The 27,679-nt window shown below is 41.6% G+C and overlaps 1 protein-coding gene across 3 annotated transcripts in view; it reads right to left on the bottom strand.

Moving 5' to 3' along the window:
• Positions 1–27,679, bottom strand: part of LOC126412100 (outer dense fiber protein 3) — a 111,556-nt gene that overhangs the window by 20,811 nt on the left and 63,066 nt on the right. For all 3 annotated transcript variants that reach the window (XM_050081518.1, XM_050081520.1, XM_050081521.1), the window contains exons 3-4: positions 3,241–3,301; positions 1,520–1,590 (exon numbers count right to left, since the gene is read on the bottom strand). In XM_050081518.1, the coding sequence (XP_049937475.1) occupies positions 1,520–1,590; positions 3,241–3,301 (132 nt within the window). The remainder of the gene's footprint in view (positions 1–1,519; positions 1,591–3,240; positions 3,302–27,679) is intronic.

The raw sequence follows: 27,679 nt of genomic DNA, 5'->3' as shown, positions 1-27,679 counted from the left end.
CTTGTGTTTCAAAATTTAATTGGCATGTAGTAAGCAGCATCCTGCTCAGATCAATTTAACTAATTGAACCTCATTGCCTAAATTAACCCTATTACTTTCCCTAAAAAATCAAGATCCATAGTGCATTTTTTCAACAGAAATTGATGTGTATATATGGAAGAGGCTGCAGCAGATGTGAGACTATAGTATTACAACTGGATACCTAACATTTTGTGGCAAATGTGTGGGTTGAGACTGTCTCAATCCAAGGTCTGTGGTGGTATAGACGCTGCCTCAGTATGCAATGATAAGCAACATAAAATGTGATTGTGATTGTTTCAGATGACTCAGCTATCTTTGGTCTGGAAACACTGTTTGATACAGCTTTGCAGCCTTGGGCCCATTGCAATTTGTGTGGCTATACATAACAATCATGTCTTCCTGCTCACGAAACAAATATCCTGTCATGTTTGAACAGGGCACTTTCAGTTAACTTATAACCTGTAGCACATGTACATAATGGACACATTGAAGACAAGTCTGTCTCCCTGCTGATACAATACCTTCTAGAATACAATGAGTCAAATGTGTGTGTAAGTAAATGGAGTTGTTGGGTTGTACCTGAAAAGCCATTGAATGTCAAATTTCATTAATGACTCAAAAACAAATGATTTTTTTGACATATATGTAAATGAACTTTCTTATCTTAGTAATAGATATTATTTTTTGGCAATTGTAGTATATATTTCAGAATAGAATTACTTTGCTGTACTGGTTTTGACAAATTAATCTGTATCTTCAGAAGTGTACAATTTAAGGGATATTATACATCTTTAGGCCTTGGCTATACAGTTATGTAAAGTATAAGAAGTGTTTTACAGAAAATTACTTATTATTGGTTTAGTAGAAGTGAGTACTTTCTTCACAGAAGCATAATTCCATGATATGTCCAGAAATGAACATTTTTTTTTAAAACAAGTGCGTTGTATGCAATTTTCCTTATATACCTCAATTACACTTTTTATCTGCTTTTATATGGATGATGATGATGACGATAATAATAATTTTTTTGTCATTTAGCCATTACAGAAATTGACAATGTCACACATATAACACAATATAACAAAACAGTGGGCTTGTTATTAGTGTCACACTATTATATTACAGTTGAAATATTCATTTATTTCGTAGAATAGGTGGGTCACTAACTGGTATTCTGTGCTGCTGGCACAACAGCTTGACACATTCATGGATTTGATTAACATGCTATAAATTATTAATCTGTGTTTACAATAATCGCATTCAATATTTACATTTTTGGACACAGCATGGCAGTGTGCAATTTGATTTCAATGATTAGGTAATTCTTAGTTCATTGTAATCAGTTTAAAGAATTTTTTGTGATTTATTGTATCACTGTAGGCATCATAAGAAGTAATTAGAATGGGGAAGCACATAAAATCATTATTTTCCTTTTTTTTTATTTCATCTGAGGATGGTGTGCTAAATGAACAAAGAAAGTGTGTGATCAGAAACTTACCTTTTGCACTAAGACCAGTCACATTGTACTGGCCTGGTCCAGGACCTGCACTGTCATTCTTGCTGTTGTGCCTGAAAAAAATATCATGAAACATATAATCTGGGTGCTAATATGCAGAAAAGTAAACAACAAATCATATCATGAGCTGTGAATTGAAACATGTCAATTCTTCTGTAACATGTCCCAGTTCTCACAACAGTAATGAGGTGGAGTAATAGTTATAAGACTCAACTAATGCTGGGGAGGAGAAGCTCATGTCAGGGAATCTTTGTTTACATTTTCAGTAGCTTCTGTAAATCACTTTCGATGTAGGCAGGGACTATCGGGACTTTGACATCTAATTGTCCTTTCTGTTTCTTGTTTTAGGTTCTGAAGAAAGTTTATTATTATTTATTTAATCACTCATTTTTACATTATGTTGATATAATGATAATGGCATAAATAACAAGTTAACATAAAGTTAACTAAGTGCACTGAAAACCCAGTGACCTGATCTGCACGTATTCATGACAGCTGTCATCTGCAGTTACCAGCATAGTGAAGGATGCAGTTTTAGCTCCTGTAGGACATAGACTACAAGCTCTGATCTCATTGTTTCTAGTTTTGGAGGTACTGGCCAAAGCACAAAGGATACTAGTTAGATTTACATTTTATATGGGATATGCAGTTGATCTTAATACTGGCTTTATTTCAACTGTGTCTTACTGTTAGCTACTTTATTGCTGTCAGTTTTGACATTAGGGACTATATAATTAGAAATATGTTTTCTGTGACGTGTTAAGGATGTTAATGTCAAGTTAATTTTTGTCAGCTATATTTCAGTTTGAGTACCATATACTGCTAATCATTCAACTTTCATTTTATAGACAAGTTAGTGGATTATTTGCTGATGACATAGTGCATTCCAAATTTTAGATGTATGCAAAGAAAGTATTAGTGGACATGGTGAGTTTTGAAAAGAAAAAACTGGCACATTTCTCAATAGCATTATTTTTAAGATAGCTTTATCATAACTTGAAAATTCTTTCTACCCCATCACTGGCATATATTTTAGTGTTAATTCTTCTTTTCCAGAATCAGTTTTCTCATCTCTGTAAATAAGAAAAACAAATCTACTTCTTTCATAAATGAATTTTCATTCTGGAGTGGGGTGTGCACTGATTTGGAACTTACTGGTAGATTAAAACTGTGTGGCAGACTGGGACACAAATCTGAGACCTCTGTCTTTTACAGGCAAGTGCTCAACCAACTGAACTATCCAAGCACAAATCGCCCTGAGCCAAGCACAACTCACTTTTAACCATGCTTGGATATGACAGTCCGTGGAGCACTTGTGTGCTATAGACAATGGTCGTGGGTGCAATTCTTCATCTTACACACAGTTTTAATCTGCTGGGAAATTTAAAGAATACTTATTGTTCTTGCATAATCAAAGATGTCATGAAGTCAGTGTTGGTTTGGCACAGTAATGTTGTATCAGCTATTTTCCTGTCAGAGATGGTCTGCCCATGTTTCTCCATGTAGGGAACTAGCTCACTCAGTCAGTAATTGTAAACCTATGTTTTTACAGGAAGTAATCAATGACGAAATTTGGTGTTTCTCATATACACAAAACATTTTAGCTATACTATGTATGATAAATCAACTTATCAGTTTCATCCACAAAAATTAGCTTTCATAAAACCAGAAAATTGCACAAAATGAGCTGTCAAAGTTATTACCTGCTGCCAAAGCTGAATGCCGGAGCACGTCCCCGTTTAGAATCAGGAACAGCAGAACCTCCTGCAGAAATAAAATAGCAATCATCAGTTTTAGAAAGGCTATCCTTCATTGCATTGTCACTAAAATTTTGCTTCTTTAGTGCAGCACCTTTAGCTGCTATGTTAATGAAGTGTCTTTGCTTAATATTGCTATCAAAAACATTTTATTCTCTGGTCACACTACAAACAATTGCAAATTTAAGATGGAAGGACTGATGTCAAGAATAACATACAATAATAACAAATATCATTAAAAAAAGACTAACAACTGCATGATATGTAGACCACATTATAGACTGTAGCAGTTTCATGACTGAATTCAAACAAGACTTTCAGACACATTGTTTGTGTAGGAAACCAATATTTTGTATGTGTGTGTGTGAAGCAATGTATAGTATGGCAATGTGTCTGACAAAATAAGTGTGAAAATGATTTTACGTGAATTGCTAGAATGAAAAATGTTAAACCTAAATAGATACTTTTTTAAAAAGAAATAATGATTGTTGACTGTATCCCATAATTTACTCTTACTCTCTGTTCCTCATTGACTAATTATGATCTTTTTTGTTATGTTGCTAACATCAATATTAGGATATTTTCCTAAATTCAGATTATCTCCTGCGGTCGTCGATCTAAAATTTCACCATAAATTTTATATCTTCAGTTTTTTACTGATTTCTCATGTGCCTTTTCATAGTTAATCATCTTGCCCAGAAATGAATATGAATGAGCTAAATTCTTGGTGAAAGTCAAGCACATCTAATGTACTTTATTTTCCCCCTTCTGTCATTTCCAACATCTTACCCAGAAATGAATGTGAATGAGCAAACGTCTTGGTGAAAGTCAAGCACATCTAATGTACTTTATTTTCCCCCTTCTGTCATTTCCAACATAAATGCTAATTTTGAGACCTGTTATAGTAAACCTATTTGGTTACTGCAGCTGCTTGTGTAGGACATTTTAGTGAAAAGATCTCCAAGTTTATTTGCTAAATTAATTATCTAAAAATGACTAAGAAATTTATGCACTGTGTATCTCATAACTACATTCCTTGAGAATAGTGTTAGTGTCTACTTTGTAGCAGTTCTCTCAAAAACAGCTTTGTGTTGATATGATAGGCAAAGCTGTTCTTGTTCAGTGTTATGGATCTTATCTGGCACTACCGTCTTTTACAGTTCACTTGTGTTTTGACTGTACAACTTAAATGATTTGTCCATTCCAGAAAGCCTGTGAGCAGTTCTCAAATGCTGTACATTTTTGTATCATGGTGCTTTAGCCATTTAGATAAAATCTCTGATTGCAAAGAGAAAGGATTGAAGGAACAAGTAATTCTTGAAAAGCTATGCAAATGGTCAGCAGTATTCTATAAGGCACTTTGTACATCTAGCTGTTTGATTATTGTCTTGTTTGATATAATAGTGATATTCTACAAAACTAAACAGTGAATGAGTTGCAAAACATATGCATAACATAATACATGCAGAAGAGATTAAAAACAACAAAGATAAAATGGTGAAACTGTCATTTTACAACAATGCTGTGCAGCACATAGTGTGGGGCAATTACACTATTTATGCAAAAATGGAAATGTGGAGGTCAGTTACGTACCTGTCTTACTAATGGAGTCTTGTCTATGAGTAAAGAAGCACTCCAAATGACAAACCATAGAACTTGCCTCATTGATATATGCACTTTAGTATTAATGTTACCAGGAATTCCCATTCATTATTTAATATTTCACTGTGATTTGTCATTTTTTTCTACTTAGGCTCTTGGGGTTCTGACTTTTTCCATCTTTAAGCTGTCATAAAATGAGCAAGTGACATCCATTTTTTGCAATAATTTCATTATCAATATCTGATTTTTTTCAGAAAGCACGGTGTTGTGTCTCTGTATGACACATAAGTGAAAGCCTGCACTCTGTGCACAAATTTGGTTTTGATGAATTTGAAAAGCTTTGTTTTGGTCTTTGACTTCACACCTTTTATTTTTATGACATTGGGTTCTGTGGATCGTTCATTCACTTGCTCTGTGTTTCGTGGATGTAAAGTTTGCGAAGTACCACATCTCATTGTTAATGTAGATGTACATAAGGAAATTATTGTTAACTTCTGTAATAAAATTTACATGCAGTTGCAACCACAGTTCATTCTGTGACCAGGTGAAGCACCTTAGTCAAGGTTTCATGCACGTTTTTTCCCTCCACAATGTCATGTGAAATGGTTTTAACAGTAATTTTGATTAGCTGTGCAACCTTGCGAATGCTTGTCCTTGTCACTTATGGAAGAAAGAACACAATTTTAATTACTATAAAAATATCAGAAATCACTCTTTACAGAAAGTCTACATCTATATCTAGATTTTGTAAGCTGCTGAATGGTGTGTGGTGGAGAGCACCTAATGAACTACTATTACTTCCCCCCTTTGCTGTTCCAGCAGTGATTGGTGCTTGAGAAAAAAGACTGTTGATAACCTTCTGTATGAGCTCAGATCTATTTAATTTCACTTTCACAATCTTTTTACAAGATATATGTAGGACGAAGAAGGATGCTGATTGACTCTCTTACTAAAGTAAGCTCTCAGAATTTTAATAGTGAAGCACACTATATTGCTGATGAATGACCCTGTTTGTAAATACATAGGCAAAGCTGCGTGCTTTATTGTTTATTTTTATTTGTGCCAGACTGGTATCAGGCTATAGGCCCACTTAAGTAGGTGTGTATTTTATTACTTTAATCCCTAAATGGTTTCAACCAAATCCTTGTTGTGTTACAGATGAGGCAATGATGAGGCTCACCTGTAACACAACGGAGACATGCTAGAAACCAACTAAAAATTCAAGTATAATTTTAGGAAGAACCTACAGATATTCTATGAGGGTACGAGAATAATTATACAATCACTGAAGATTCGCATGTAGACCAGTAATGGTCCGCTCAAAATAAAAATGGACAATAAAACAAGCAGTCTTCTCTATATGCATACAATGTAGCTTCATAAAAGCTACAGTACTCTGTGAAAACAAAACACTGTGATGTAAAATACAACTATTACAGTGTCTGCCACTGGTGTTGGATGAGCATCTCTGTGGCATCTTTTCATGCACAAACGAACCAGTGATGAAACACTCTGTTTTCTGTGTATCTCCTGTATTTACTTTATCAATTGTACCTCATGAGAGTTTTGGGCTGAGTACTAGTATTTAAGTATCAGTCAAAAGATGGTTTTGTGACGTATACTCTTCATGTGGCAACTACACTTTCCGAGGATTTTTCAAAAGAATATGTCTGGGATCTGCCATCAGTCAACTTATTTTATGCAGTTTATCCATTTGCAGTCACCCTGTACTCATTCTCCTAGATATTTAATGAATGTGTTTCTGGAGATTTTTTTGGCAGTTATGGAACCAAAAATAATTGTTATTTTTGCCCATTTACACACAATGCGTTCCATTTTTTTTATTTTGAAGGCCAATTGTCAATCCATGCACCAAGCATATGTCCTTTGCAGGTCTCCCTGCATTTAAGTAAGATTTTCTGGCATAGCAACTTTTGTATATTTATTAACAACATCAACAGACAGTCTCATGGAGTTTCTGCAGGGTCAATTATGTTTATGGTGGAAAGTAATTTTCTTGACTGTAATGCTCCCTTGGGGTGCACCCGATGATACTTTGTCAGAAGATCTCTCTCCATCAAGAATGATACGCTGTGTTCTGTATGCTAGGAACTCATCAGTCCAAAAGTCAAGGAATATGGCATCAAGCTGGCAGCAAGTATCTACCGTCTTATAGGTCTCATGGATTAATAGAAACTAGTTTCTTGCAGATCATTGTTTGCAAATTCTCCAGAGAAATATAGTACACGAGCATCCTTTGTCTGTGATAATGAATCGTTGCTGTACACACACTTTGTTTCATCAAGTGGGATGGTCCAGTGGTAGGACTGGACAAACACTCGGGAGGGCAATGGTTCAAATCACCATTTGGCCATATGCAGAGGTGGCTTCTTTCTGAATCTACATCTAATTGTGTATAGTGGAGGGTACTTCTATTAGCCCTCTCTGATCCTCTCCCTCTTTTCCTGTTCCATTCGTGAATAGCATGTGGAAGGAATGACTCTCAGTATACCTCCGTAAGAGATCTAATTTCTCTGATTTACTGGTCATGATCATTTTGTGAGGTGTATGAGGCACGAAGTAACATGTTGTTCAACTCTAAACCCAAACATACTCTCTCAGAATTTCGGTAATATACAATGGGTTATGCACAACACCCCTCTCACAATCTTCCACTGGAGTTTGTTAGCAGCTCTGTAAAGCTCTCGCGCCAGCTAAATGAGTCCATGACAAAACACTCTGCTCTTTGTTGAAAACTGTCTCGTCTATTAATCCAATTTAATAAGTGTTCTAGACTGATGGCCAGTATTCAATCGGTCGAACAAGCATAAGCAATTTCTTTCGAAAGGTATGAACAGTGTTTCCTAAAGGTTTTTCCAATTATTCTCAATATCTGCTCTTTCTTCAATTTTTTTTGTGTGGTCATTTCATTTTAGATCGCTCCAAATGATAACTTGTAGGTTTTTTTTTTTTACAGTGGTTACTGTTTCAAGTGATTTATCACCAATGCCTTTCATTTATTTACGAGTACTTTCTAGATCAAATGCCGATCCCTGCACCAATTATCGAAACTCTGCAGGTCTTCGCTGCAGTTCGCTAGTCTTCTGGCGTCCTTTCCTTCCTATACACATCTTCATCTTACGCGAAAGATCATTTATATATAGGGTGGTGCAGAGCAAGTTGTGCTGGGAAATAAACTGTTAAGAAAAAAAAATCGATGTGTTGTACTGCTACCATTGAAGTTAGTCAATCAGGCAGACGAGCTATAATTAGTGTCAGTTGTCCTCATACAGTAGATGATAGTACTCGAGACTGCTCAGCCTTTGGCTCACGTTCGATCCTTACTACAGTCCCATGTCTAAGATTTGTATCGCTCTCTTATTCGGCTTTTGGAAACCAAATGAAGAACACGTTTAGCAACACCATCTCTGGCGGGCCACTTGAATTTGTGCACAACGCCCTGATTGGCTAACTTCAGTGTTAATTAACTCGGAAACGGAGCAACGTATCGAATGTTTTTCTCGACAGTTATTTCTCAGCATTGCCTACTCTGCAACACTTTCGGACGACAGTGTGGTCGCAGTGCGTCCGATCTCCTTCGATAGTTTTTTGCGGTGTCAATGAGTTAAGGTTAGGTTATAATCTGTTCTCTGTATGAAGTAGGTTAGATTTTAACATCCAAGGGTGGAATGGCTACCACAACGCCTCTGTGCTACAGTGCGGCTTTTGCTATTAAAAAGATGCCGAATGCATGTGAATGAGCAGTGTCTATCTTTAACATAACGTGGCACGTACTGTACACTGTGTTCTCAGTTCTGGGAATTACCAGACGAGTTTTAGGAATGTATGAGAATCATTCTGTTATATACTCGAGATGATTCGTAGTGACCTTGAAAAGCAAGATTACAAATCCTCTGTTTTGCTGCATTTATATCAGGTTGTGAGAGATACTTCAGTTAGCTTTCAATGACTGTCATTCAGCATACGTGTGAAAGAAAGAGTTTAGAAGGTAAGCTGACACCTAAAGCACTGAAAAGCAGAAGCCACTTCGTGTAACACAATCACCGTCCTACTGGTAAAGAAGCGTTGGTAAGCAGTAATAATAATTTGTAGACTGCTGAAGTCCATCTACTACAACCGGAAAAAGACCCTCTACAGTAACTTTAAGCATAGTATACACCATTCTTCTTACTTAAAGAAATTATTTTTTGAGGTTATAACTCACGCCTAAAATTTTCGATAGTGATATTGTCTGCTTGTGGTTTCCAATAAATCTGTGACTTCAGTCCATAGATTCCGAACTATGTCCCAATCATGATATTTTTCGTTCTCAGGATGCCACAAACTACTCCTTTGACTAAGCTTATCAGTTTCTCACAGTCCACGTTTCGTGTTGTGTGGGCAATATGACTGAAGAAAACAAGCTGATTTGAATTTCACCGATTGTCGTCCGAAGACCATGTTCGGGCGATCAGATTGGCTACATTGTGACCGCGCGCGTAGTGACGTTTGATTTGCAAAGATCGGCCGTCGCCTGCCGATGTCGGTCGTCGTCAGAATCCACCGATATCGTTGCCACTGTTACCGCAGCCTTATATGTTTTTCAGACCATTTCTGGCTACCCTGTATGTTGTAAACAGTAACGTCCTTTTATATTTTCTTGGGGTTCTCCTGAAAATACCTCCACATCTGTCGATTTTGTTTTGTTAAGAGCGACGAGTTGACTTACATCTGCAAGGAAGTCTTGAAGCCAGTCGCATACCTGGTCCGGTACTCAGTAAGCTCTTTTTCTTTTCTTTTTTTTCACTGGACGGCAGTTTAGGACGGTGTCAAATGCCTTCCTGTAGACAAGGAACACGGCATCATCCTGAGCGCCGTTTTCTACAGCTCTATAGATCTCGTGGGGGAACAGAGCGAGCTGTTTTTCCAAAGATCTCTGTCTGCGGAACCCATGTTGATTTTTATAGAGGAGATGTTCGTTCCCCAAACAGGGTCTAACACGGGGGATTGTACTTAGTGTATGATGAGTTCGTCGTAGAGGGGATGTTAAATTCTTCTGTTCTTTCGCCCCCTTTATCATTTTATCTGCTTCCTGTGCTGTTTTCTCACATTTGAAACGAACATTACTGCGCGCTGTGTCAGCGAGTAGCAGTGACTGACGCGACGCGCAGCCGCAAGAAACGTCCTTCGCCACTCAGAGCAGGCTCCAAACGCTGGAGAAAATAACGGTCATTTGGCAAGACTCCCGTGATGTAGCGCCTCTGAGCGTTCAGAGGTAGCACTGGCGGTTCTTCACTGGAGAGCTTTACATTCGGAGTGCATATGAGTAGTTCTTCTCGCACTTCTCCCGTTGACGCGTTTGAAATGTCAATACATGGTGTAAAAGAAAAACAAGCTTTTGCCACGCACTTAAAACCGATATCCGAAGTACATCTACATCTACGTGATTACTCTGCTATTCACAATAAAGTGCCTGGCAGAGGGTTCAATGAACCACCTTCAAGCTGTCTCTCTACCGTTCCACTCTCGAACGGCACGCGGGAAAAACGAGCACTTAAATTTTTCTGTGTGAGCCCTGATTTCTCTTATTTTATCGTGATGATCATTTCTCCCTACGTAGGTGGGTGCCAACAGAATGTTTTCGCAATCTGAGGGGGAAACTGGTGATTGAAATTTCATGAGAAGATCCCGTCGCAACGAAAAACGCCTTTGTTTTAATGATTGCCACTCCAATTCACGTATCATGTCTGTGACACTATCTCCCCTATTTCGTGATAGTAAAAAACGAGCTGCCCTTCTTTGTACTTTTTCGATGTCATCCGTCAGTCACACCTGCTGCGGATCCCACACCACACAGCAATACTCCAGAATAGGGCGGACAAGCGTGGTGTAAGCAGTCTCTTTAGTAGACCTGTTGCACCTTCTAAGTGTTCTGCCAATGAATCACAGTCTTTGGTTTGCTCTACCCACAATATTATCTATGTGATGGTTCCAATTTAGGTTATTTGTAATTGTAATCCCTAAGTATTTAGTTGAATTTACAGCCTTCTGATTTGTGTGACTTATCGCGTAATCGAAATTCAGCTCATTTTTTTTAGTACTCATGTGAATAACTTCACACTTTCCTTATTCAGGGTCAATTTCCACTTTTCGCACCATACAGATATCTTATCTAAATCAGTTTGGAAGTTGTTTTTAACATCTGATGACTTTACAAGACGGTAAATGACAGCATCATCCGCAAACAATCTAAGACGGCTATTCAGATTGTCTCCTATGTCGTTAATATAGATCAGGAACAATAGAGGGCCTATAACACTTCCTTGGGGAACGCCGGATATTACTTCTGTTTTACTCGATTTCTTTCCGTCTATTACTACGAACTCTGACCTTTCTGACAGGAAATCATGAATCCAGTCGAACAACTGAGGCGACACTCCGTAGGCACGCAGTTTGGTTAGAAGACGCTTGTGAGAAACGGTGTCAGAAGCCTTCTGGAAATCTAAAAATATCGAATCTATTTGACATCCCCTGTCGGCAGCAGTTATTACTTCATGAGTATAAAGAGCTAGTTGTGTTTCACAAGAACGATATTTTCTGAATCCGTGCTGACTATGTGTCAATAAATCGTTTTCTTCGAGGTACTTCATAATGTTCGAATTCAGTATATATTCCAAAACCCTACTGCAAATCGACGTTAGTGATATAGGCCTGTAATTCAGCGGATTACTCCTACTTCCCTCTTTGGGTATTGGTGTGACTTGAGCAATTTTCCAGTCTTTAGGTACGGATCTTTTTGTGAGCGAGTGGTTGTATATAATTGCTAAATTTCGTGCTATTTTATCTGCATACTCTGAGAGGAACCTGACTGATATACAATCTGGACCGGAGGCCTTGCCTTTATTAAGTGATTTAAGCTGCTTTGTTACACCGAGGATATCTTCTTCTATGTTTCTCATCTTGGCAGTTGTTCTTGATTGGAATTAAGGAGTATTTACTTCGTCTTCTTTGGTGACATGTTCAGATATAGTGACATAATGAAGGCGTCGGTTATGCATTGCATTATTGTCCATTCAGTCCTAAGTCATGTAATTTTGGCATTTCAATCCATAAAAGGAACACATAATTTTGTGTGAAATTCTCAAATCTACTTTTGTAGAATTCAGTTTTCGTACATTCTGCGTAGGCCTAGTGTAACATGTGTTCACTAACCTTCATGTTGGGATTCATATGAAGATCTGAAATGGAAAACGTTCCTATTGCCAAACCTAAATTTCTCATGAGAATGAAAAAACAGCATATTTCGGTTCGTTGGTAACTGATTTGTGTCCCAAAGCTGAAAAGGTATTCTGATACCATAAAATTATTATGTTTACTGCACCACGGGGAAAAAATGATGAGACAAATTCGAAAATTACTTCCAAACACGGGCACTGCAGTAGCGATAACTGCCGATACCAGACAGCGAGGAGGAAGTGGAGGCTAGTGTTTAACGTCCCGTCGGTAACGGGGATTAGAGAGCATAAGCTCGGATCAGTGAACGATGGGCAAAGAAATAGGCCGTGCCCTTCCGAAGGAACCATCCCGGCCTTTGCCTAAAGCGATTTAGGAAAATCACGGAAAACCTAAATCTGGATGGCAGGATGCTGGTTTGAACCGTCGTCCACCCGGCTGCGAGTCCAGTGTGCTAACCACTGCGCCACCTCTCTCGGTCAGCAGACAGTGACTTTCAGTTAAAATGTCCTCGCCCCGCACGGGAATTACACAACAAATGCTAGTGCAGGTTGTGACGCATGATCGACGACATGTGAAGTTTGGGTCTGCCCGTGAGTCGTTCGCGATAAGCGGGAAATCCTTGTTCGAGTCCTGGTCTGGCACAAATTTTCATTGTCATTCCATTACACAACTGATGGCTGACCGTATTCGCAATTGCGAATATGTTTCGTGTAACTTTCTAATTGTCTTACCAGGGAACTGACTGGCACTAAATATCAGTAAAATGGCTTTTGCAGAGAAGAAAACAGCAACCAGCCACTGTTAATAATGCTGTTTATTTGCACAAATAGCGTCGTTAACCGACAGGTTTATCTTCAAACAGCTGTTAAAGTTTATATGACATTTGTTATTGCGTGCATTAGTTGTTTGCTTGATTTCGAACAATCAGTGTTCTTTTTTCCCAACAACTACTTAACCACAATAAATGTGAAGTAAACGTGGACAGCCGACAGCCGTCTGCAAATGTCTTTCGCTCTTATAATATCATTACCTTTATACGTGTATAATTTAATTTTGTGTGTATAAGCTCTGTTCTGCTTAGGAACTAAGTTGATACTTCTTTATAATTAAACTATCATGAGGTTACAATCGTTCTGTATAGCAGCATGTGTCCTCCTATACTGAAAAAAACAATAAAAAATGTGTATGTTTTATCAACAATTAGAGCCCACGTTACATTGTACTTCCAGATGTGTCCCTTGTTCAGTGACCACTATTTACATTGTAGTTTGACCATTCTTATGTCCTTCCCCGATACAGTTGAGACAGGTTTGTTGTTTAATTCGTGGGCGAGCGTCACAGATATACTGAAGGAGGTGCACTGGAAGACTCCTGAGGAAGTCTGTTAACAAAGTTTCAAGAACTAACTAAACTAAGGACATCACACACATCCATGCCCGAGGCAGGATTCGAACCTGCGACCGTAGCGGTCACGTGGTTCCAGACTGTAGCGCCTAGAACCGCACGGCCACCCCGGCCGGCGACCATCAACAGTTAGTTTGCTCCCCAAATAGCAAAACTCCTTTACTCCTTTAAGTGTGTCATTTCCTAATCTAATTCCCTCAGCATCACCCGACTTAATTCGACTACATTCCATCATCCTCGTTTTGCTTTTGTTGATGTTCATCTTATATCCTCCTTTCAAGACACTGTCCATTCCGTTCAACTGCTCTTCCAAGTGCTGTGCTGTCTCTGAAGAATTACAATGTCATCGCTGAACCTCAGAGTTTTTATTTCTTCTCCGTGGATTTTAATACCTACTCCGAATTTTTCTTTTGTTTCCTTTACTGCTTGCTCAATATACAGATTGAATAACACTGGGGAGAGGCTACAACCCTGTCTCACTCCCTTCCCAACCACTGCTTCCCTTTCATGCCCCTCGACTCTTATAACTGCCATCTGGTTTCTGTACAAATTGTAAATAGCCTTTCGCTCCCGCTCGTGAGTATAAGATTAGAATAATTACTGCACGCACAAACAGTCATTCTTCCAACGTTCCATACGCGAATGGAACAGGAAGAAACCGTAATAACTGGTAGAATGGGACGTATCCTCTGCCATGCACCTCACTGTGGTTTGCAGAGTATAGTTGTAGATGTAGACGCAGAAATCCTGCTTACTGTTGTGAACGGAGATTCTGTGCGTTGGTAACATTTCTTTTTAAGTTTTAAATGTACGTTAGTTGTTACCTGTTGACGGACCGAAACACCGAAAATCGGTTGGTGATGAATAGATGTTGTGGAATAAAATGCTTTTCATTTGCTTTTCATTTTTAAATATGAAAATGTTCTACTGATGGGCGACGAAACATTCCAATTGCAGATGCCAAAGGTCAAAATTGCGATAGAATTCTTTTGTAGACAAAGAAAGGAAGCCTCAGACGGGCCACTCGCGACCGACCGATCGCCATGTCACCTGCAGCCAATGGCGTCATTTGGATGCGGTGTGGAAGAGTGTGGGGTCAGCTTACCGCTTTCCTGGTCGTTATCGGCCTCTGAAACCTTGGATCCGCAGCTTCTCTCTCAAATAGCGCTTCAGATGGCAGCACGAGGCTGAGTGGACCCTATTCCAGTCCTCCCACCAAGGAAATATCCCTGACAGTACTGGGAAATGAATCCGGATCCTCCGCACGGCAGCCAACCCCGCTGACCACTTTCCTAAAATCTGTTATTTTCTTCCTTATTTTTCGTCAGTAGTTCTGTGTGAATGCCGCTTGAGACCGCTCAAACACCGTCGATGCAAATTTCATTCAGTTTTTTTTTAAATTATTGATTGTGGCCAGCTCCCTGGCCGAACACGCTGAGCTACTGTGCCGGTAACAGTCAGCTAAGGAAACAGATTTCGTAGACATAGCTCTGCGGAAAATCTGTCCAGTATCACTACAAAACACTTTTTTTTCGTGCTGCGATCTTTGGTCCTCTTCTCAACTTAGATTATGACTTAACGTTCCATCGACCACAAGGTCGTTAGAAATGGAGCACAAGCTCATGATTCTGACGTATGGTGAGGAAAATCGGCCATGCCCTTTCAAAGGAACCATCCCGTGATTCTTTTTCTTAATTTTTTATTCGAAAAAGGCTATTAAAGACCAGGTTAGGTGACACTTAAACGCATTATTGGGAACCTTTTTTACTGATCAAAATCTTTGTATTCTTTCTATGGTAGATTGTCTTCCTTGCGCTATCCATCTCCTGTCCAGTTTCTCTTCTCCCTAAAAGCCTTTAAAGCTGTCGATCACTGACCTACACTTGGGCCGGACTGAGGTGTCTCCACGACTTAATTCAGCTCGTCTGAGGTAATTTCTCACCTCCATAAACCATTCCTCAGCAACTTTATCTTTGCTGCCAAGTGTATTAAAAATCTTGTTTTTTTAACCTCTTCTCGCCCATCGTAAGCAGATATTCGTGAAATTTTAGTCTTCTTTTTGTAACTGACTCGATTTATCTTTCTGATATAGTTCTTCCCTTCCTCACTATCTATACTGTCCATCCATGATCTTTAGACCCATCTTCTTGCGAAAGATCTTTCGAATTTCTGGGTTCTCTTACGCCTGGTATTCTTGTCATTCGGAAGTATTCTTTTGCTTAAAATCATTCTGTTTTAATATCAGTGTTTTGGTGTCATAGTTTAATTCCCCTTGAGATAGCTCCCTTTGTGAGTAAAGCGTGTGTCATGCGAAAAGCAATGGCCATCTTTTTTCACCTGGTGCTGTTGGTGTTTCTTCCTCCAGTTTTCACTTGTAGTATTTTCCTGTTATATTTAAAGCTGCCAACTCTGTCTTACTGTGCTCCGTCTTCAGGTAACGAGGAGCGGCTTTGTGTTTGTCATACATTTTGTTTTTTCTAAAGAAATTTGTAGTCGAGGGTTTTTTCTTTTCTTTCTTTTTTTTTTCTTACATCCCAGTATCCATATTAAGTTATTTAAGTAAATCACAGGGAACTTAAATCTAGATGGAATGATGGGGATTTGAAATGCCAACTTCTCGAATACCAGTAGACTACAGTGCCTTACAACTGCAGCACCTCACTCTTTTCCCTTGAGGGATATCGTCTTGTTTCTGGACCCACGTAGCCCAAGCAAGTACGGCCCGTCAAGGCCAAACAGCATTATGGAGTCTGCATTCGCTCATCGCTATTTGGTCACGTTACCAGCCGTAATGCTGTAGGCTTCCGCCGAAGTCAGTTCCTAGTCGTCACTTCGTCATACTGTAAACGTTCTTTATTCAGAACAGGCCTCTAACTCAGGTCACTCCGTAGCACTCAATACGTTCTTTGCCGTGACTGACATCAGAAACGGAGCCGCCGGTCTGTAGACTGTGAGCAAGCAAAGGCTGACTTGTCCGTCTGCTGGCTGAGGTCACGGTCCTCCACATGGCGCATCTCTGGAACCGGTTTCTCCAGCGCGTCCGACTGTGGCCCTCTGGAGCGCACCTCGCGAGCGTAATTTCTGACTTTATTCGCGTTGCACAGTCTGTAGAATAACACAGTAACTCGAATGTAGATCTACAGAGTAGAATCACAAAGACATCCATAAACCGTTTGCACAGCTAGGTGAGAAGCGTTCACTGGATTCGAGAACATGCCGTGTTGAGGATAAAAGGGAAATAAAAGGTCACTCGTAAAATCAGTTACCGGACAAAATGCTCCTGCCCAGATGGTTGTTGATCGTGACCACAGCGAAACCGAGAGTGATAATATGAAAGCTGATATACTGAATTCTGTTTTTTGAAGTTTCTTCGCTAAAGAAGATCGTACTATTGTTCATACTTTCAGCCGTCACGCAGTTGCAAGAATGACAGGTATTCTATAAGCGAGTGCGGAAAAGAAAACCACTGACGTCGCCAGAGACTCGAAAGGTCACTAGATCAGATGGAGTATCAACTGAGATTTTCTGTCTAATATCAGAATAAATAGCTCATCTTCTGGGCGCAGATTACCGTAGATCACCGGAATGGATCAGGTATTGAGGCTTGCGTAAGACACGGAATAAGATATCTGTGGTGTGAGCATAGAGTACTGCTCATCTCGCCAACGTCGAACGGTAACAGTCACGTGACTTCGGGGGCTATATGGCATTTGACCCTCTGCATAAACAAATGTAATTTATTGCGTGTACGTAGACAGAACACCCATTACTGTGTGATTACACCATTGCAGAACAGAACTGAAAGCAGCTACTTCCATAAAAGATCTAGGTATATGCCTACGAAGGGATTTGTAGTGGAACGACCACATATTTTTAATCGCGGGTGAGGTAGACGGCGGACTGGGATTCGTTGGAAGAATCCTCGGGAAATATAGTCCACCAACAAAGGAAGTAACTTACAAAAAAATGGTTCAAATGGCTCTGAGCAATATGGGACTTAACATCTGTGGTCATCAGTCCCCTGGAACTTAGAACTGCTGAAACGTAACTAACCTAAGGACATCACACACATCCATGCCCGAGGCAGGATTCGAACCTGCGACCGTAGCAGCCGCGCGGTTCCGGACTGCGCGGCTAGAACCGCTAGACCACCGCGGCCGGCAGTAACTTACAAGACACTCGTTCGACAAATACCTGAATATTGCTTGTCAGACAGATACTTTCCAGATAATTTTGAAGGAGAAGATCCAAACAAGAACAGCACGTTTCCTTGCAGGTTCAATTAGTAAGCGCGAGAAAGTCACGGACATGCTCAGCAAACTCTAGTGGCAGACGCTACAAGAGAGGCGTTCTGTATCGCAGTGTCATTTACTGTGAAAATTTCGAGAGCGTACTTTCCTGGAAGAATCAGTCAATATATTGCTTCCTCTTACGTACATACCGCGAAAAGACCATGAAGATAAGATGAGATCGAGCCTATACAGAGGCTTATCAACAATCGTCCTCCGGCCTATGGATGTATGATGGTAACATGAGGTCGGTTGTTTTCGCCAAATAGTAGAGATATATATTTTTACTCTACGCAAATTTCTTAGATATTCCTACTATGTAGTACCGACACCATGGAGGTAAAAAAAGAGGGGAGGTGTCACAAATCTGAAGCCGATGTCCGCCGTCTTAACTAGTCCAAAACATTATGTTCACTGCATTCATACCCACATATTCGCCACTGTCACACTTTCCCGTGAAGTCACTTTGACTGTGTCGTACTGCTACAGTAAATACGCATTCAGGAACAGATAAACGTTCGAAATTGCCTTCCTGACACTACGTTCATGTAAGCTCTATAATTTTTAGTATATTAAACGGTTATTGAGCGCACAGGACAGAAATAATGAACCAGAACCACTCGTAAACAGTAATCGCCAATGTTTTGGGCTACTTTAAACGGCGTCCAGTCTGGCTTCAAAACGACATAGACGGCAAGTCTGTAGTGCCACCTCCATTCACTTTTTACCTCCATGAATGACACAGTCTAACTGCAGTCGCGACACTCTAAGCTGCGAAAGTTGGTACCATCTGAGCGGTAAGAAAGCCATTGGTCACGTAACGTCACATGTACCATAACATTAATGTTTTTTATTAATTCCTCCTCTACTTAATTTAGAAAATAGCTTTTATATTTTTGCGTCCTATGAGTTAGTAAAACATCAAGAGACCTGAATAATCCTAAAATAAATATAAACACAGCTAAAACTCATTACCTGAATGACATAAACTACAGTGTCTTCGTGAAAAAAAACTCTCGGAATTGCTTACAACTGTAGCTTATACCTCTGAAAGCAAGAGAATAGAAACACAGTACTTTATCCATAAAAAGCAAATATTTCTGTGGGTGAAAGATCATGTGATTGGCACATTCGTTGACAAACACCGATTTTGCACGATGTCTAAAGATTTGCCCTTCGTTACTCTTTACTCGACTTTTTAGTTCACGAATATTTGATGGAGATAATTATTTCTTCTTCGAAACACGACGTTTCCGGCTCTGATGTAACAAGACCTCCTGAGCTGGTTCTTTTGAGTTGGGAAGCAGTTTTATTGTTTTTGTGGCTTTGTTATTAAGCGTCGTATGTGGCAGTTTTCAATACAGCTACGGTGATAGTGACTTATCTGGCACGTTAAATTATTTAGATTCTGCATTACGTAGGAGTTTCCTATTTTATGCATTCATAAACTGGTTCGTTTCGAACTGCAATGAACAAAACTTCACGTTACTGTGTACATATAAGATGTCTTTTAGCAACTCATCATGCCTCTTGATGTTTACTATCTACTTCTTGTTTCTAAAAATAAACGATACTCTTCAGTAAATGTCCGTAGGTTACAAAAAAAATTGGCAGCTTAATAGTCCTGTAATATGATGTTTCCATACCGCTTTGTGGCCGCTATGGAACATAAAGACTGATAAATTTGATGTCTTCCTTTTGTTATTGCTTCAGTTTTCTGCGCTACGTACGCTCCCTTTCGTACAAACCGTGTTACAAAAAATGTAAACGGTAATCCGTATTAATCGGATACCGTATTCAACCGTGTTCATTGTTTACAATGAGCGGGTGTATCGTGACTGTATGTGTTAAACTGTGGTATCGGATTATGAATGTTACGTCTTTCACTATGTGATATTTCCGGAAATACAGAACTAAAGACATGCTAGTTTTGTTATTTTCAGGATAAAAGCTACGCGAAACTAACGCTGAAACGCATAGGACGCGGTACAAGACCGCAGACTGTTTAAACACACTTGCTGCACGCCGCATAATAAGATGACGAAACCGTAACGTATGGTCGAGCGTCACTCTTTCGACAATGCCGGATGAACACTCTATCGTATCTCCACCATTGCGTTGTCAATAGGACGTTTGTGAATTAGTAAGCATGACAGAACAGGCTGTGGCAGAATTCTCCGAACGTAAAATATTCCTGTGGCGTACATATGCACGCTATATTCACTAACAGCACAGAGATTTATATCCCTCCCGTTTACTTCATTCGCGCTGTCAGCTGTTTTGTTTGCAGCTCGCATTATACGCAACAATCCGAATTACATGCGGAAATACATCCTGTAATCGTATATCCAAGCAACGGCCGAGAGAGAGAGAGCCGATATTACGCGCTTCGTCAAGAAGATGCATCAGTTTGTCGATTCGACGGCGCTTGGGGATGTGAAATACTATAAGGACAGATTTCACGAGACTGTAGATAGCTTTATAGGCCTTGACGATGAGAATCACAACTATCAACACACAATCGATTCTCTACAAGCGCAGCATTCCACGCTGTATCTTTCCACCTGGAGTCTTACCTGCAAAAATCCGGTAGTACTCTTTGTATAGATATCATCCAGGAGTCGCCAGCGGCATAATTTCCATGATCTTCCTCCGACCTACTATACGGGTTTCTCAGTCGATATCGCCGCACTGCAGCTATACACGCACTCCAGATTACGGTGTGGTTTGACATACTCTACATACGTGAAGCTTACCAGAGGGGAAAGTTGCGCCGGGAGTCGTTCTCACATCTCCAGCTACGAGGCAGCTTTTCGATCTCGATCCAAACTCTGCAGAAGCCTATGTTACAAAGGAACTGTGCTGAGCATAGTTTTTATCGTTTTGCTATAGACTTGACAACATGTCACCAAGCAAGAAGCAAAAGGCTCTCTGTACACTAATACATTGCAGAACTCAAAAAACCTTACCAACTGCCGTTTCGTCTTTCACTCGACACATATATGGAAACAGCAAAAACACAACACATTACCAGACCTAATACGGTGTAGGAAAACCGTTGCCATTTAAAGCAGCTGCCAGTCTCAAAATGGATGATAAATACAGGACCTGTATGGTTTTCAAAGGAAATTTATACAATTCGTCCTGCAAAATCGTGGCAGGATTACGCAAATATCTGTCCAATATAGACCACAAAGGCTCAATAATATTGAGACATGGTGACTGTGATGATCATGGGAGTTCCCTGTGTGGACAGGGGCCATATCGTCTTGGAACGCAGCGTCACCATTCAGGAACGTTCATCGTACCGTGCGATGAATCTGATCAGCCGAAATGGTAATGCAAGCTTGCAGAGTAACCATGAGCCTCATGGAATACCACAATATGGCTGCCCAAATCATCACGGAACCCCTGCCAGGTTTCGCTCTTGTGACGTAAACTCGGTCAGAAGTTGGAAACAGTGTGAAACAAAAGACATCCGACCAAACGATTTTCTTCCATTGTTCCATAGTCCACGTTTTGTAGCTCCGGCACCAAATCTCCCTGTTATTGGCATTTTCATTATTTTTGCGTGATTTGGGAATTTCAGTTCACTCTGAAATTCGCAGTTTGTGGAGCTCTCTTCGTATTGGTTTTGTGCTGACAGGGTTCGCGAGTGCGACCCTGTTCGGCAGTAACTTTTTTCAGCTGTCGCCCTCTGATTTTTCGTCACAGTCCTTTTCTATGACCATCTGTCAGGATCACTCGATACACACTTTCGTCTGTGACTAGCGGTTGATGTTTTTCCGCTTTCCTCATATGAGTTATAAATCTTGGATAAAGTGCCTCTTGAAACATCAAATACTTCGGCTTCCTTGGTTACGGAGGCACCCACATAACAAGCACCAAGCATTTGGCCACGTTCAAAGTCACTTAGCTCCGACTAAACAGTATACTGTTCTTAGTACTACTGACATTTGCAACTTATTGAGAACATTTCGCAGGCACCGTTCGTGGTGAAATACATCAGCGCAACCTGCAGGAGTGACTACCATCTGCATTTATGTTCAAGCATGCATTTCTGGCAGCGTTTCCAAACTTTTTTCGACTCTCTGTATTTGTGGAAGAGACGGCTTCGCGTTCGTCACAGACTGCGTGATCTCCTATTGTCACCAAAATGAGCTTATATAGGGCGTTTAAAAGTTTTAGTGCTAAAATTATACAGTTTGTAGAGGATCCTAAATCAAGTGGTTCAAATGGTTCAAATGGCTCTGAGCACTATGGGACTCAACTGCTGAGGTCATTAGTCGCCTAGAACTTAGAACTAGTTAAACCTAACTAACCTAAGGACATCACAAACATCCATGCCCGAGGCAGGATTCGAACCTGCGACTGTAGCGGTCTTGCGGTTCCAGACTGCAGCGCCTTTAACCGCACGGCCACTTCGGCCGGCTCCCTAAATCAAGTATTGTGCGACAAGGAACCAATGGTTGGAAACGAATTCTTAGTTTTTTACTGCGATAAATAGCTTACATCTTATAGCAAGGACTCAAGCTCATAAAACCTTTCAATATGACAACCGTCGTTCTCACTGTGTACACTTCGACTTAAGTCACTGACAGAACTAAAATTGTTGTTCAAAGTCGTAGCTTTGTGTTGCTGTAACGCTCCAGATTATGTAAGATGCTGTTCACGACAGTTTCTTCCATCTGGTTTGGCGCTTGTGTATTTGTCCAGCTTCGTGGACATTACATCCTGTTGCACCGTACATTGAATTGTTGCCTGTAAGTTCCTTGTCGAGGAATGTTCCCTACGTACGTATCACAGACAATCGTCTTTGTGCGGGTGGCAGTTTTTCGTTATGAAACAATGGCTGTCCTTTGAAAAGAACACAGCCCACATGCGTTCCCAATCGGAGCTTGTGTCCCGTCTCCAATTACCTGGTCATCCACTGGACGTTAAACCCAAATCATTGTTGTTACAGCCGACTCTAAAGCACCTTGACGGTATTCAAGTACAATTCGTGATAGTCTTATATTCGATCTCTTATACACTCCTGGAAATGGAAAAAAGAACACATTGACACCGGTGTGTCAGACCCACCATACTTGCTCCGGACACTGCGAGAGGGCTGTACAAGCAATGATCACACGCACGGCACAGCGGACACACCAGGAACCGCGGTGTTGGCCGTCGAATGGCGCTAGCTGCGCAGCATTTGTGCACCGCCGCCGTCAGTGTCAGCCAGTTTGCCGTGGCATTCGGAGCTCCATCGCAGTCTTTAACACTGGTAGCATGCCGCGACAGCGTGGACGTGAACCGTATGTGCAGTTGACGGACTTTGAGCGAGGGCGTATAGTGGGCATGCGGGAGGCCGGGTGGACGTACCGCCGAATTGCTCAACACGTGGGGCGTGAGGTCTCCACAGTACATCGATGTTGTCGCCAGTGGTCGGCGGAAGGTGCACGTGCCCGTCGACCTGGCACCGGACCGCAGCGACGCACGGATGCACGCCAAGACCGTAGGATCCTACGCAGTGCCGTAGGGGACCGCACCGCCACTTCCCAGCAAATTAGGGACACTGTTGCTCCTGGGGTATCGGCGAGGACCATTCGCAACCGTCTCCATGAAGCTGGGCTACGGTCCCGCACACCGTTAGGCCGTCTTCTGCTCACGCCCCAACATCGTGCAGCTCGCCTCCAGTGGTGTCGCGACAGGCGTGAATGGAGGGACGACTGGAGACGTGTCGTCTTCAGCGATGAGAGTCGCTTCTGCCTTGGTGCCAATGATGGTCGTATGCGTGTTTGGCGCCGTGCAGGTGAGCGCCACAATCAGGACTGCATACGACCGAGGCACACAGGGCCAACACCCGGCATCATGGTGTGGGGAGCGATCTCCTACACTGGCCCTACACCACTGGTGATCGTCGAGGGGACACTGAATAGTGCACGGTACATCCAAACCGTCATCGAACCCATCGTTCTACCATTCCTAGACCGGCAAGGGAACTTGCTGTTCCAACAGGACAATGCACGTCCGCATGTATCCCGTGCCACCCAACGTGCTCTAGAAGGTGTAAGTCAACTACCCTGGCCAGCAAGATCTCCGGATCTGTCCCCCATTGAGCATGTTTGGGACTGGATGAAGCGTCGTCTCACGCGGTCTGCACGTCCAGCACGAACGCTGGTCCAACTGAGGCGCCAGGTGGAAATGGCATGGCAAGCCGTTCCACGGGACTACATCCAGCATCTCTACGATCGTCTCCATGGGAGAATAGCAGCCTGCATTGCTGCGAAAGGTGGATATACACTGTACTAGTGCCGACATTGTGCATGCTCTGTTGCCTGTGTCTATGTGCCTGTGATTGTGTCAGTGTGATCATGTGATGTATCTGACCCCAGGAATGTGTCAATAAAGTTTCCCCTTCCTGGGACAATGAATTCACGGTGTTCTTATTTCAATTTCCAGGAGTGTATATGTATTGTGAAAGTGTCATTTTAGAGAGTTGTCTTGAATGCAGCGAAGTTGCCGAGTAACACCGACACTTACTTACGTTTTGTGGACCATTCCCGTCTTCCGCGACGCACTTGCCAAGAGACGCTCTGCAAGACCAGCACTGCGCTATAAAGATAGATACGGACGCGAGTGCGACAAATGAGAGGAGCTCGCCGAAGCGTGCAGCAGATGGAGGAAACTCATCAAGGACGGCGGTAAGTTCCACGATAGCACCTGGCTCAACAACTTAGCTGCGTAAAGGGAGTATAGACAATCACCTGCGACGAACCACTCTGTCGGAATGATATACCGTTGCCATATCTTAAGGTGCCAAGTGGACTCTCGCATCGACCTCCTGAGTCACCAACGAAAGTACTTGTGTGGTGCTACTCCAATCTTACGTCAGGAAAAGAGTTGTCTTTAATGGTATTTTGGAATGTGCCCCGCATTTTTCTCCTGTTTGTGTTTGGAAATGCAATGGAAGATCGAAGTTTAAGTAAGTGGCAACACACAAGAGCGTACCAGGATTCGAGTTAGAGGGAGGGTCTTGTTGGTTTCATGGAGAGAGGAGGCATAGAGGAAATGAAGCACAATTTTTTACTATATGGAAGTCTGGTTGTAGGTACAGTTACTACTAGTCAGTACCTATTACATGATATGGCTTTCTTCGGGGTAGTACGAAAGTGATATGCCAGCCTGTGTGGATTCGATTTGTTAAAATCATGGTTCTTTTTCTTCCTAGTTGAAGCTGCAGGGGGACGGGTGGCGGGGGGGGGGGGGGGGGGGGTCCTGCACCTCGCTTGGCATGTTTGAAAATACAGTGAAAGCAGGAAACAGAAGCACGTGTTGGCATGCATGATACCTCTCATAAATATGAGATGGTTAGCATTCGCTGGAATAGACGGATCACTGTCAGATCTATTATACTCTCTCGGGGAATTTTCGGCTAAATACATGTCACTAGAGTAGAAACTGCAGGACGGAACTTGTACATCACCATCTGTTCTGGCCCTACTGCTGTGTTCGCAGAAGAGCCAACACCGTGTTACGAATGGAGGCCGAAATGCACGCGTTTTAGCTCACGCAGGCTGGCGTGAGGAGGGAAGAACTATACTGACGTGAGGTCTGGAACATGACAAGGAATTAGAATTCAGAAAGCGGACGTAATTAGTTTAATACTTAACTTTAATCCGTTAATGATGAACGTCGCTCTTGACGGTACATAATTCACAATATTAACTGTTCAGAATACATTCTTGAAGATATTATCATTAACTGAATATGGCGTCTTGCTAGGTCGTAGCAAATGACGTAGCTGAAGGCTATGCTAAAATGTCGTCTCTGCAAATGAGAGCGTATGTAGACAGTGAACCATCGCTAGCAAAGTCGGCTGTACCACTGTGGCGAGTGCTAGCGAGTCTCTCTAGACCTGCCGTGTGGCGGCGCTCGGTCTGCAATCACTGATAGTGACGACACGCGGGTCCGACGTATACCAACGGACCGCGGCCATTTAAAGGCTACCATCTAGCAAGTGTGGTGTCTGGCGGTGACACCACACTTACCACAGTAGTTCTGGTTCTCTGAACTACGGCCGTCATAAAGAACCTGACTTCACTGTGCCTATCTCTCGTTGCTTGGCATTTACAACGTCGCTCGATGAGCCTGCCATATAAACGCGAAGAGATCAAGTGTGGAGATAGGTGTTCGACTAAGATGTGGGGAAAAGTGCCTTTGTAATTATCGGAAAGGCGAGCGCAGTCCACCGGCGGTAACGGCCGCAGACTGCGACTCGAGCACGAGCAGTTCCGCCCACGTAACGTTCCGCGTGGGCGCGCCACCTTGTCTCGGAAATCGTCCGCCGGAGGTCGCGCCTTATTAGGACGGCGTCGCGGAGCAAGCCCGCTCCCTGCTCTGCACAGATCTGCCAGTCTGATTAAAACTATTCGTTACTCGACGTCCGTCGCGCGGCGCTGCGGGTTTGTCACTCGGGCTAGCAGCTGCGCGCCTATGAACACTGCCACCTAAACAGCCAGGTGGTGCTGCTATGGGCGACACAGGTGCATGGTCTGACACATCTTACTAAACCGCTATCCCAGAATCCAGTTCCAAGTGCAGATTGCTGTTTAACGAGTTTCATCGGCAACAAAAATTTGTTTTTCAGTATTTTGCTTCATTTAACCCTTTATTTGGCAGTGTTGCTCTCAAGCAACATCAAATTTGCGTTGGCCTTATGGGACAACAAACACTTCCCGGTGCCTTTTACTGGCATTGCTGCCTCCAGGCAACGTTCCTTTACACACTGCGAATGCCAGTTTTTGTAATAGTTCAAGGTTTTCCACACGAGATGGCAGTTTGTGCAGTGGTGTTACAGAGATCTCCACGTGTGAGCAACAGGGGTGTCTTATTTTGGTTCTAAAAGAGTGGATTTCAATAAATTGGCAGTAATCTTAGCAGATTTTCTTCAAGAAATACCCAGAGGTGAGTATACAGCAGAAATATTTCAATCTAATATTGTTTTGAATTACGTAAGTAGTATAAAACTTTTATGTTGCATGTAGCAACATTGCCCATAGTTGGGACATGCGCCATTAGTATATTACATATGCTTACGGCGGATATTCAAAACAATAAAATCGTGACACTTGCAAGCTCATTTTGTGGTGTCTAACCACTCTCAATAGTAAAATTATGGGACAGCAATGAAAAAAGAAGAATTGATGTGCCCTGTCCCAGTACTGTACGTCAGTACAACAAGCATATGGGAGGAGTTGATCTTGCTGGTATGCTGATAGAGCTCTACAGAGTAACAATGAAAACTAGGTGTAGGTACATGAGATTGTTTGGATTTATGCTAGATCTGAGTGTTGTAAATGCCTCGCTGGTATTTCGAAGAGAATCTCTGGACAAGAAGACCTCACTGAAGTCATTCAGGGCAGATATTGCCAATGGTTTGACGTTCTCAGGGAAAATGAAAGTAGGAAGGCCCTAATAGACATAACACCACCGCAAAATAAGAGGAGGAAGCCAACAGCTCTGACTGTTACACAAGATGTTCGATTTGATATGTCGCATTGGCCTGTATACGGTCCCAAAGGTCATTGTCGTTATTGTCCATCTGGATTTTCTACAGCCATGTGTTCAAAATGCAATCTAGTATTGTGCTTCGTTCCAAAGAGGAACTGTTTCCAAAAATTCCATTGCGAGAAGAACTAGAAGGGAAAATGAAACGGTTCTATTACACAGCAGGAATGCATAAATGTGTTTATAAATTAAACTATTCATGTACCGGAAACTTTTTGCTTGAGGTTATTGGCAAACACTTTTTTTTCTATAATATGTATAAATGTGGTCTACTGCTGGCAATGTTGCTTGTAAGCAAC

The sequence above is a fragment of the Schistocerca serialis genome, chromosome 7, assembly GCF_023864345.2.
Source record: "Schistocerca serialis cubense isolate TAMUIC-IGC-003099 chromosome 7, iqSchSeri2.2, whole genome shotgun sequence".
Classification (NCBI taxonomy): Eukaryota; Metazoa; Arthropoda; class Insecta; order Orthoptera; family Acrididae; genus Schistocerca; species Schistocerca serialis.
The sequence above is the reverse complement of the archived record's forward strand: the minus strand, read 5'-3'. Positions and strand labels throughout refer to the sequence as shown.